At 41.9% G+C, this 12,604-nt stretch overlaps 2 protein-coding genes across 2 annotated transcripts; one reads left to right on the plus strand and one right to left on the minus strand.

The window, feature by feature from the left end:
• Window positions 1-4,063: 4,063 nt before the first annotated feature.
• On the plus strand, window positions 4,064-12,171 carry LOC137282653 (sodium-dependent glucose transporter 1A-like). The gene is made up of 3 exons (XM_067814441.1): window positions 4,064-4,568; window positions 5,675-5,966; window positions 9,126-12,171. Exons 1-3 carry the CDS (start codon window positions 4,443-4,445, stop codon window positions 10,205-10,207), a joined length of 1,500 nt encoding a protein of 499 aa, XP_067670542.1. The 5' UTR covers window positions 4,064-4,442; the 3' UTR covers window positions 10,208-12,171.
• LOC137281101 (DNA-directed RNA polymerase II subunit RPB1-like) lies at window positions 10,284-11,375 on the minus strand. Its single transcript, XM_067812233.1, has one exon. The coding sequence runs from the start codon at window positions 11,373-11,375 to the stop codon at window positions 10,284-10,286; it is 1,092 nt and encodes a 363-aa protein (XP_067668334.1).
• Window positions 12,172-12,604: the final 433 nt, after the last annotated feature.

A 12,604-nucleotide genomic window follows, 5' to 3' on the forward strand; every position in this document is an offset into this window, starting at 1 on the left:
GATCTGCCCCTCCTGAAATCGTTTTGCTCGTCAGCTAAACGATCTCTGGTTTCTGCATACTTGTACAGTTTTGTGTTCAACAGAGAGCATTAGCGTCTATAGCTCGAGTTCGCGACAGAAATTCCTCTATATTGTAATGGATAATACGGGTTGTTCAGGTTGACCTGAACTACTGTACATATGCATGACCCGGCAGGACAAACGGTTGGTCGAGTTAACTTCATTGAATAGGAGAGCTCGCTGCCTAAATGCGTTATTTCTCGACACAGATATTAAACGGCAACCTTGTCTCGACTGTTGGGACATGTTGACAATCACCTGACAAAGGCGCACCCCTTCACAATAATAGACCCTACCAGCTGTGACACGGTCACGCAATGCATTAGTATTCACTTGACCAGGTCAAGCTTCGGGATGGGATTGATAATACTCTTAGTTCACTGGCTCGGTACTTTCCCACTAGAGAAGCACATATTAAAACGTCTGTGTAAAAACTGTCTACTTGTATTATTCTTCAAAACTTCAACAGGCATATTGTCGTACCCTAGTGGTTTTCCTTTTCTCCCGGCCCGGCTCCTGTTTGGGTTACCTCCCTTGTTTCCTGTGTGGAATTATTACCCACGTCAGCGTTCACTTTATTTAACAAATTACTGTAACGTTCCTTTCCTTTCATGTATTTAAACACTGTTCCTTTTTCACAAGGCAACGTACCATCAGAAAGCCTCACTTTAGTCGGGATGGTATTAAGCCGGCTGAAACCAACTCCAACGTTTCCTGTCTTTTTCCAGAACTCAACTTTATTTTCCTCACAGAGAGTTTCCAATACAGATAGATTTTCTCGGTTGTAGAGTCAGTTACGTCTCGTTTCTTTATATAAAAAGTCCTTTTCCTGACGTAACATACTCATAGCCTTCTTTTGCGTCCGTTGCTTTATCTAGACCATTCACGTTCCGCGTTACACGTCACTCCATAACAAAGATGGGTTGTTTAGCTTTCTTGAATATTTTTCTTTTATTTTCATAGAAAAAGGTCTTCAGTATTAGCGGTCATTACAAGATGACATATACAAATACATGAACTTAATCAGAAATCTAACATAACATGATGTATATAGCATTGTAAAAGACATAGCATATTGTATATGGGGTCATATCCGACACATGTTATATGTAGCGCAACATCTGAAATAAATTGTGACATATCTGACATATCTAATTGCATACGACATATTATCAGACCTGTTATGTTGTATATAGCATTATATCTGACATATAGTTTATACAGACACACATCTTACCTGTCCTGCTGTATACTGCTTGACATCCGACAGGCCATATTGTGTATTGTGCCACATTCGACATGTCATGCTGTATATAGCACAACACCCACATACAATATTGCATGTAGCACCACATGAGAACTTATCACATTGGATACAATGGTATATGGGGGTTATATCCGACATAACAAAGATAGTGGATCAGTCCACCAAGGTTTTTTTCGCAGCTTCTTTCTATTGTTCGTTCCCCGAGTGAGTGAGTTATAATTTAACGTCACATCGGCAATATTTCAGCCAAGAAAAAGTCATTTTGATTTTTTGAAAACGTCACGGGTACAAGTCTTTGAATGTCATTTAGAAGTGTAAATACATAAGAATGAAGATTTTATGGATATCAACTTCTTTATGAGAGAACACATAAAGAAGTTGATATCCATAAAATCTTCATTCTTATGTCACGGGTACAGACGTCACGTCATGTCTCACACATTTCACGCTTGATTGATCACAGTCTCTGATGACGTCAGAATCGCTAATGCAACGTTCTGGGAGAATGTCCGTCGTCATACGGAGTAGTTTAATTTAGTAACATCCTTTACACTCACATATCGCAAACAATTCTCTGATTTAACTAATTTAAAACCATATGTCCGTGTAATATATAAATGAGAAATCCGATTAAAATATTCCTGTGCACTCAAACAATAATTAACCACAGAGGCGACTTTTGTAATCCCTGATGTACATGGTAGTTTGTCAGAGTCACGTGAACCAGTCAAAACTCAACTATTTACATGAGACTGGATGACCTCCATAAACACCACCGCACGACGTTATGTCGGTAGTAGGGTAATCGGATAACCTAACGTTAAAACGTTCGCTCGTCGCGCCAAAGACCCGAATCAACGTTACGCTGGCACATGATATAAGTTCCTTCAACTCGGCTTATCGTTCACAATGTTTTTATTTTGTATTGCTTTTCCAAGGTGACCATGGGTTAGTGTTGTGGGAAGCGTTTGACGCTGATCCGCGTTAGATTCTCCACATCAGTACAATGTGTGAAGCCTATATCTGGTTCTCCCCGCCGTGATATTGCAGGAGTATTGCTGAAAGCGGCGTAGAACTATACTTATTCACTCAGTAGTCGTTGCAGGCTCGGACGCTCAGTTATTTGAACAATACGTATTCATGCATGTGTAACTTGGGAGCAGAGTTACAACGTGAAGGTAACCGCGCAAATTACGCAGCTGTTTCAGTGAAAACTCATTTCCTCTTAAGTCCTTTCCTATTAAGTATGCTTGAATTCTCGTTAAAATTCAATACATTTGATCTTACGTGCATACACATAAAAATAGAAAAAAAAATAACTGAGGTATATTGGGAGGTTCTATATCAGCAAACTTGCAGTTTTTCTTATCATTTTTCATGTTACAGATCAAATATAGACAACAAACACGTAACCCAACATTTGAAAGTTTTCTGCAATTGATGGAAAATAGAAAACAACCGCCAAAAACATAAACAGACAGAAAAAAAACAACAGCAACAACAAAACAAAAAGCAGTTGAGTTCGAGTATTTAATTAATTTGGTTACTCTAAGGAAAATTAGGACAACCAACTGAGATGAATTCAGACGAGTATATAACCCACTGGCCAATCACTTATCTGCAGCTCTGTGGGTAAAACGAGTGGGTCACATAACGTGCTGAGTTTACTGTTAATAACTGTATAGTAGGTACATTCGCGGGTTAGAATTGGTTTTCAGTACCCATGCCTGTCACATTTGGCGACTAACGGAATCGGGTGGTCAGACGCAGTGGCTTGATTGACACGTGGCATCATATCCAAATTACATACATCGATGTTCCTACTGTTGATCACTGGATGTTCTGGTCCGAACTTGATTATTTACAGACCGACGACATGTAACTTGAATTGTGATGACAGCGGCGTAAAACTAAACTCGCTCACTCACTCATAGCAATTACAAGATGTTCATATGATCAAACAGTAAGCCTGAAGGATATGTTCACGCGTGTGAGATATCATCAAAAGGGATATCATAACTGAGTATTTGAGTGAAATTTATCTGCATCGGAAACTGTAAAAATATACGTGCGTTACTTGTTGTTCGTCTCCTGATTTCGGTGTTTTGCCCTCGTTCCTGGTCGTAAATATTATTGTTCAACCAGTTGTTTAAATTGTTACAGCCAGTGTTCCAAATTGTAAATAGACAATATTGTGCTGTTTGAAAAACTAGTACTGAGTGCGACTTTGTGAATATAATGAATACGAATATATCTGTAAGTGTAAACTTGGTTTCGTTGCTATAATGCTGAAATACTGACGATGTGACGTTAAATTTTAACCCACCCACCCACAGGTTTCAACGTGACAGATGGTTGTTATGAAATAGCATTTGGAAGGCATTCAGACCCGGTCGTTGACACGAATCCAAGAGGATTAGAGGCACAGGGCTTCTCTCAATGGTTGACTGACCTTGCCCAGTGTATCGGCTTTGTGAGTTCTCGTCAATGATTTGCATGAAAGAACAAGTCACTCTGAGAGTAATACAACTGTTCCGCACGAAGTAGATCCACTCACATCAATAAAAATTTGCAGCCGTTGCACAATGGCTTACTGACATACAAGTGGAGGCATACTTCACCGCACCTGAGCCTTGTACCAGACATATTGGATGCCGCGAAACGGTATCACAACACCATGACAGGACTACTTGTATTGGAAGCTGGAGACAAAGGCAGGGTCAGAAGGTTAACGACGGGCCTTCATTCAGCGCTCTGAGTGTGACGGTGGCGGAGGACGACCTCCGGATGGAAGATTAGAGTCACGTGACCTGGTAACCCACATAACACTGTCGGGTCAACTTGACCCAGAACGAGACTGTGTATCAACACGGCGTATATACCTGCACACATCGTACATATGCAAGTGTTCATTGCAGAGGCTAGGCTTGAGGATTGGGAGCAACAGAAAAAAGATCTTCCTAGCCGACTCCGTATAATAGTACGCTTGTGTTATATGTGCATCACACGAAGGTGGAGCTGGAAAACTTAGAATGCTATTCATTTGTACTGGATTGTACGAACCCATGTGTATTTCAGACTGAGCGGTGGGACAGGTGAACTGGTTATTGGAACCATGGGAGAAGGAGACGAATTTCAAGAGGAGGACCAGCGTGCAAGCTTCCGCCAGAAAATGAAGGATTCTGGGTACAGACGGAAGTTCCTTCACACAATTGTGCTGTTCCTGTCGTTTGCCGTGCTGGTGAGGTGGTAACTGTCGTCACTATGTCTGTGCTTATCTAAACAATATTCATCACTGCCGTGTGGCGTTGGCTATAATTTGGGGAGGGTGGGCAGACCACCAGGGAGGATCAGAAAGGATACAGTACATTTTTGGAGATGGCAACGCATTAAATGTAAATTTTATGATAATTTATATAATGTCGGTGAAAACCTCTCACCTTCCCGAATGAATTGAAAATGATACATTCTATAAACAGAGAAATATATTACAGAGGAAGCTGTCCAAACTGGCATATGTCTAATCCAGCAAGTTGTCAAGACCGGTCTAGATCCCAAGTCCCTTCCGTGACTTGTGCATTTATCAATAGCTCTGCAATCCGGTACATTGTGTAAAGCGGATTATTTCCTCAGTGCTAATGAGTGCCGGATTAGACAACTTCCACTGTAAATGTGCTCGCTGAGATGGTTATCCCTTTAAACAAGCGAGAGGTATCCCCCTTCATCAAACGCCTTGAAAAACGAATGCGTTCTTTTCATTAGCAGAATGGTAAGTGTTGTGCATAGAACCAAATAAATCCCTTCTACACCCACATTCTGACATTCTGGTGAAAATGGATTTGATAATATTTCTTATCTGTGGTTATTTTGGAACTGCAAATCGATGTACCGAGTTGCGTCCCTTAGTGGCGTCGATTCGTATACACGAATATACTTTATGAATGCTATCATTAGTCGACAAGATAAAGTTCTGTTTCAAACATATATGGCAAAAAGAACAAAAAAGTTATATTCAAATGAACCCAAACAAAACCCAGTGTTAGGGACTAGACGTCTTCTTTGTAGACTTTGGTTAGTATACTTTACGTATATGTTTAAATTATAACTGGTAGTGTCTTTGACAATGAATAAATCCTACATAGTAAGTATTAAATCCTACCTAAACATCCGATTGTCTTCATTTGATACAATGCATCATTCATACTAAAAAGCAAAAGAAACGCAGCTCTGGCTTTTTGTCAAGTTTGTATACAGATGACATAAACAGGAACGTTTACTTTTATGAATTTTTTTTATTCTCATATTGCGTTTCATTTCATGTTCAGTATATTTAAACACGTTTTTCAGGGTGTCTGTGATACCATCCATTACCCAGCTTTCCTGGACCTGGCCTTGATAACGGGAACCAATGTAGAGCAGGCGTCCGTCTTCTACACCGCCATGTCTGTCGGGGGCCTGGTGGGTTCAGTTGTCATGGGATTCCTGTTTGACAAGCTCACCAATCACAGACTTCTTCTATTAGCTGCTTCTAATATAGGTGGCGCTGTGACATTAGCGGCCATCCCCTGGTCCAGAAACTACTGGCTGACAATATTCATCTTCTTTATCAACTATGTGTTTAATCTGGCATTTGATACAGGTAGGTAATATCCATATACTAAATTTATGGAAGTAATTTGGACTTAAAAAGGACATTTTCTCACTTATACAATCAATCGTTGGGAAACACACCATTTATGACTGTTGATTCTGGTTGATATAAGAACATGCAGACGTAAAGAATAGTTCTCTGCAATAAAAGGCCGTATTATATTAACACACTAACAATGTTTATAACCATTTAAGGTATTTTGGTATGACGTTATCAGGGATCGAAACACCGACCTTCCGATAGACGTTGAATCAAGTACAGTATGTGGTTGACCCACTGAGTAAAAGGGCGATCTACCGAGGTTTTGTGAACTATTGTTGTACATAATTCTGTAACTAGGTCTCCTAGGAATCTCTGATGACAACCATGGGGATTGAAGTATCCACCAGCTAGGTTTGACACTAAAGTTCACCCCACAAATGGGAAAGAAGATAGATATGAAACGTTTTAAACTTGGCTGTGACCTCATGATTTTAAATCGTTCTGAGCAATATCACGATTGGAGCACCTGAACACACTACTGTCGATCTTAATAACGAATGTGAAAATAGTACAGATAAAAGGAAGAATACGTAGTCAGTCACAGCTGGTTCTCAATCCATACCAGGAACAAAGCATTTATGCCGCACGCGGAACAGTCTCACTCTCTCTAGTGTCAGCTGTCGTGACATGCGTGGACTGTCATTTATTTAGATGATACACACGTATTTATAGTCAATTATTTAGATGATACACACGTATGTATAGTTTATGTAGACTGAAAAAATAGGTAATGAAGGGAAGTAAATCACAGTCTTGCTCATGCCAGGTTTTCCTGAACAGTAGTCTGCTCATATATGTGTACTGTATACCTATTTATATGTATGTTACAGTCAGATTGAAAACAGTCATGTCGTGAATTGACTAAAAGCGTCACCTATTTCGATTCATATTGTCTGTATACTTCAGCTATTTCATGAAATATCTGTCGGTTATACCTACTTGGGTTGTTAGTCCAGATAGGAAGAGGTCATTATGCAACGAGGTCGCATTGGCGATATGCTCACGAATACCCGTTAAAAGGAGATGATCCTCCGTTTTGTATCCCTTGTGATGAGAGAATCTCGGTCAAGCATGACCTGCTTGACTGTATTGACTTTTCCATCACATCACAGTCAATACTGTAAAGGATCTTTTTAGTAATGTTCATAATCGTTCATATTAGTTGAGTTGATTGACAAATTTTGAATGATATGTTTTGTGACTATATAAATGATATTTAATAATCAGTAGACTAAATCAGCAACTACGATACATAGTGGCTGTATCTTCGAATGGGGGTTAAAGTACTGTAAAATGAGTGTCCTCCTGACAGGCTACGCAAGTCCTAAAACATTAAAGGCAGTTTAAGCTCTACACACCCTTTTTAATGAATATGTGTTGAATTTATTATGGCTAAATATCTGTACAATCGCCTGTGGCTGATGGTATACATCCAGCTACGGTCTATGACGGTAACTGGTGATCTGCCTTCTGTTATTGGCAATCCTCAGCCTTGTTTTATATTGTATTTGCAATCCTATTTCAGAGATATATGCTAGTTTTATTTCTTGATATTGTGTTATACCAGTTGGTTTTCACTGTCCTTTGTCGACAGGATTTTTACAATTCTATACTTAATTATTCTCATCACGATATGACTGAAATATTGCCGATGTGACGATACATTTTAACTCACTCACTCATGAAATTTCATTTTATCTATATGTGATGGGCAGGGCTTTGTGAGGTGGCTGCTCGTTATGAGGTGTGGCAACTCGAAACACAGCAAGTCAAACAAAATGGTGTAAAGGCTTCAAAGTCAAGCCAAAGTGCAACAGTCGCTGCCACAATAGTTTTAACTGTTAGTGGCAATAAATGGTGGTAAAGGTGTGGAGCACTTTTGTAGTGTAAGTTATTAAGTGAACTTTTGTGAAAAGATCGGAGCATATTGATTGTTGCTACACAAAATAACGCGAAATGGCAGACCCTCATAGTCATTTCACGAAATGTCTGAATTTTTTCCATTTCACGAAATGACTGATTTCACGAAATGACTGATTTCACAATCTGACTGATTTCACAATCTGACTGTAACATACACTATAGTAAAGCATCATTGTGGCATATGTCAGTGTAGACTCTACCACAGATAAATGAGTGTGAGTTTTTAGTAACATCTCAGCATAATGAACGTGTGCAACGTGACGAGCGATCTCTTCAAACTGTATTCTGAAAGTTATTGTTAGGGATTCAATTTTGTCCCAATCGATAAATTATATTAGGTCAGTAAAAACATTTCCCCCTTTGATATGTTGGTTGTGTGGGTCTGCTTGTTGTTTTACGCAGCACTAAGCAATATTCTGTAAAAAAAATCAGTCTGGACGAGACGATCGCTTGATTACAGCTTATATACCAATCTGCCGAACTGGGTGAGTGGGTAAGTGAAAATGCAACGTCACCTATTCAATGCCTCAGGCATATAAGGACGCGAAATATTGCACATACACAATAAGTAAAAGTAGTTAAATAACCAGTTATCGACGGACTATAAGATACTGACACTATCACCAAAGAAGTTAAATTAGGAACTATGTATTCTTAAAAGTAGAAGACTATGGAAGCTAGACAGTACAATGTAAAGATGCTCTACTGATCGCCAACAACTGAAGGTTTTATCATCATACCAGGGATCATGGCGATTTACATGAACAGTGCTGCTCAGTTGGGATAAGATGACATGTGCCAACCAGGTGAGCTAATGCCGTTAGTCTGCTCTTATGACACGTATGAGTCACCGAAGACCAGTTCTAACCCGGATCTTCGGGTAGAAAGTTTACAAGCGCTGATGCCGAGTGTTTTAGTTGCTGGTGAAGTGACTAAGTGGGAAAACGGCTGGGTGGGTCTCGAGTGATGGTATGGAAAGAAGCATGGTCATGATATCAAACGCTGGATTCCCTGTTCCTGATTCGAATGTTTACGACTGTTTTTGTGTTCTGTCATGTCCACGAAAATTGAAGACAAACGCGCAAAGAAATCTGACACATAGTGGACAAGATGTCGTGCTACAATGAATTATCTGTAAACTATGCATTATAGCTCAAGTGATATGTTCCCTGTCTGTTCCAGGTACACACGCAGACCTTCTTAACACGTGGGGCAAGGACGGAAAGATGTTTCTTCAGTTCCTCCACTTCTCTTATGCACTTGGGACCATCTTATCACCGCTAATCGCGGAGCCATTTCTTGTCGAAATAGGGGGAGACAACTCCACACAGCAGCCATCACTACACGTCGATCTCATTGGACCTTCCCCCAACAAGACAGCTGATTTCACACCTTATGCTGCTGTTAAGGACAATTTTACAATCCCAGGTTACGACAATCACCCGGAGAGTCAGATAAAATATGCATACTTAATCGCGGGATTTTTATTCCTTTTTTCGGCTCTGCTCATGGGTTTAGAGGGTTGTATAAATCGTAAGAAACCCAAGTCTGCCGTCGTTAAGGAAGATCACAGAGAGATCCGTGAACTTCAACCAAGGACCAAAGTCATAGTTCTTTTGATAGTATCCGTGATTTATTTCTTCCACTGCGCATCCGGGCTTACGATTTCTGGTTACATGATGGCATTCTGTGTCAAGGACAGAGGATGGAGCAAAGAAACAACTGCATACCTTACCGCAGTGTTTTGGGCAGTTTTTGCCGCCTCCCGCCTTGGAGGGGTGTTCGTAATCAAATTCATATCCCCATTCAAACTAATGTTTATCTGTAACTGCATGTTAACATTGTCAGTGGGTGGACTTTGGATCAGTGTGGCTACGAATAGTGATACTTGGGTGTGGATCTGTATCATTGCCACATCTGTTGGTGCGGCGGTTTTCTTCCCTACAGGGTTTATCCGGGTGGAGACAGACATCATGCCGGTGTCTGGAATGGTCGCTGGGATAATGATGCTTGCGACGAATGCTGCAGGAATTGTTAACCCCCTGTTGGTGGGGTATCTGATGCAAGAAGTATCCCCGAAATGGTATGTTTACGTGACCTTCGCCGAGGTTGTTGTGTGCTTCCTCTGTTGCTTCGTCCTTGATCTTGTGATCAAAACTATGGTGACGAAGCAAAAATCAAATGTGAGCCTCCCCGCTGACGAAGATGGTGAGGAAAAGTTTGTTTCAGAGGATCATTCGCGTGTAAACGCACTGACGTCTTGAGAACTATGCCTATCAGCCTGTAGTGAGCGTGATTTGTAACACAGACCCTTTCGTGCGGTTATGGTTAACTCCGAGGTTATGGTTGGGAAAGCAAGACCCAAGACTGGAGAATGGGGAGAAGTAAGACCGAGAGCGCGGTCCGGTAGTCGTGAGACTGGAGGGTGGGGAGAAGTAAGACCCGAGACTGGAGGGTGGGGAGAAGTAAGATCCAGGGTCCGGTAGTCGTGAGACTGGAGGGTGGGGAGAAGCAAGACCCGAGACTGGAGGATGGGGAGAAGTAGGACCCGAGACTGGAGGGTGGGGAGAAGTAAGACCCGAGACTGGAGGGTGGGGAGAAGTAAGACCCGAGACTGGAGGATGGGGAGAAGTAAGACCCGAGACTGGAGGGTGGGGAGAAGTAAGACCCGAGACTGGAGGGTGGGGAGAAGTAAGACCCGAGACTGGAGGGTGGGGAGAAGTAAGACCCGAGACTGGAGGGTGGGGAGAAGTAAGACCCGAGACTGGAGGGTGGGGAGAAGTAAGACCCGAGACTGGAGGGTGGGGAGAAGTAAGACCCGAGACTGGAGGGTGGGGAGAAGTAAGACCCGAGACTGGAGGATGGGGAGGAGTAAGACCCGAGACGGGAGGATGGGGAGAAGTAAGACCCGAGACTGGAGGATGGGGAGAAGTAAGACCCGAGACGGGAGGATGGGGAGAAGTAAGACCCGAGACTGGAGGATGGGGAGAAGTAAGACCCGAGACGGGAGGATGGGGAGAAGTAAGACCCGAGACTGGAGGATGGGGAGAAGTAAGACCCGAGACGGGAGGATGGGGAGAAGTAAGACCCGAGACTGGAGGGTGGGGAGAAGTAAGACCCGAGACTGGAGGATGGGGAGAAGTAAGACCCGAGACTGGAGGGTGGGGAGAAGTAAGACCCGAGACTGGAGGGTGGGGAGAAGTAAGACCCGAGACTGGAGGGTGGGGAGAAGTAAGACCCGAGACTGGAGGGTGGGGAGAAGTAAGACCCGAGACTGGAGGATGGGGAGAAGTAAGACCCGAGACGGGAGGATGGGGAGAAGTAAGACCCGAGACGGGAGGGTGGGGAGAAGTAAGACCCGAGACTGGAGGGTGGGTAGAAGTAAGATCCAGGGTCCGGTGGGCGTGAGGTAGGGCGTCCGCCATGTAACATCATAGATGTAGTTCCATTCCTGATGAGAAAACATTTTCACATTAAAATTGATCTTTAGCGATATTGGTCAATTGATTTCAAACACAAATACAGTCTGACCTTAAATGTTGATGTTAAAATAGTTTTATGAAAAAGGAAACTCTGGGAAGAGGTCTTACTTACACAAAGTAAAACCGGGAAATAGGTCTTAATTGCAAAAAAGTTAAAGCTGGGAACGAACACAAACCTCAATTGCGGTTATTCCGGGAGAAGTGAGTGAGTGAGTTTAGTTTTACGCCGCACTCAGCAATGTTCCAGCTATGTGGCAGCGGTCTGTGAATAATCGAGTCTGGACCAGGAAATCCAGTGATCAACAGCATAAGCATCGATCTGCGCAATTGGGAACCGATGACATGTACAAGACAGCGAGCCTGACCACCCGTTCTCGTTAGTCGCCTCTTACGATAAGCATAGTCGCAAGCATTGGTTGCTGAAGGCCTATTCTACCCCTGGACCTTCATGGTCTATTCCGGGAAAAGAAGCCGTGGCTAATATATAGTGACAATCACCATGTGGGTTCATGTATAAGGATTCAGGTATTATTACGTACATGTGTGATCTCAGTATGTACATGTGTGTTCTCAATATATTAATACGTGACGCAAGTGACTGCTGTACGTCACATGTTACGGATTGGATGTGGTTTGTTTGTCTTTGTATGCCTGTTTGGAGAAGGAGGTATTTATTTGTGGAATACACAATGTGGGTATCTATGCTACCTTATTTGAATAAACATTATCTCTCTCCTAATTTAAAACTTGAGTGTCACACATTTTCTGTCATATTGCATAGAGGGCAATGCCGGAGTAACTCTCCATTGCTGAAACATATTGGCGACGAGGCCCAAGAAAAAAATTATTATTTAAGAAATGGAGAGTTGCGAGGATATTTCCCTACTTAAATTACATTCAAAGTATTGGTAAATTTATAAGCCAAAAGTAACGATAAGACTACGAACTACCAAGGTCTTACAGTTGAAACTGGTGCAGTTCGCTCCATTCCTGGAGCAAGCAGATAAATGGAATTTATCACCAATGAATTTAACTTCTGGCTACATGCCCAACCTCACCTTGACAATCCATTTTGGATCAGTGTTACGATTGAACAAAGTTAATTTTATTCTATTGTCCATTATTAATATTATATCGAGTTTCGCGCTATCCTCAACAAGAGGAGTTTTTTTCTAAATT

The sequence above is a fragment of the Haliotis asinina genome, chromosome 4, assembly GCF_037392515.1.
Source record: "Haliotis asinina isolate JCU_RB_2024 chromosome 4, JCU_Hal_asi_v2, whole genome shotgun sequence".
Lineage (NCBI taxonomy): Eukaryota > Metazoa > Mollusca > Gastropoda > Lepetellida > Haliotidae > Haliotis > Haliotis asinina.

Bases quoted from the DNA above. Each gene is read 5' to 3' on its own strand.
- LOC137281101 (XM_067812233.1), bottom strand. From the start codon at position 11,375: ATGTTACATGGCGGACGCCCTACCTCACGCCCACCGGACCCTGGATCT.
- LOC137282653 (XM_067814441.1), top strand. From the start codon at position 4,443: ATGGGAGAAGGAGACGAATTTCAAGAGGAGGACCAGCGTGCAAGCTTC. The intron at 4,569-5,674 runs GTGAGGTGGTAA...CACGTTTTTCAG, and splicing joins TCCTGTCGTTTGCCGTGCTG to GGTGTCTGTGATACCATCCA. The intron at 5,967-9,125 runs GTAGGTAATATC...TGTCTGTTCCAG, and splicing joins TAATCTGGCATTTGATACAG to GTACACACGCAGACCTTCTT.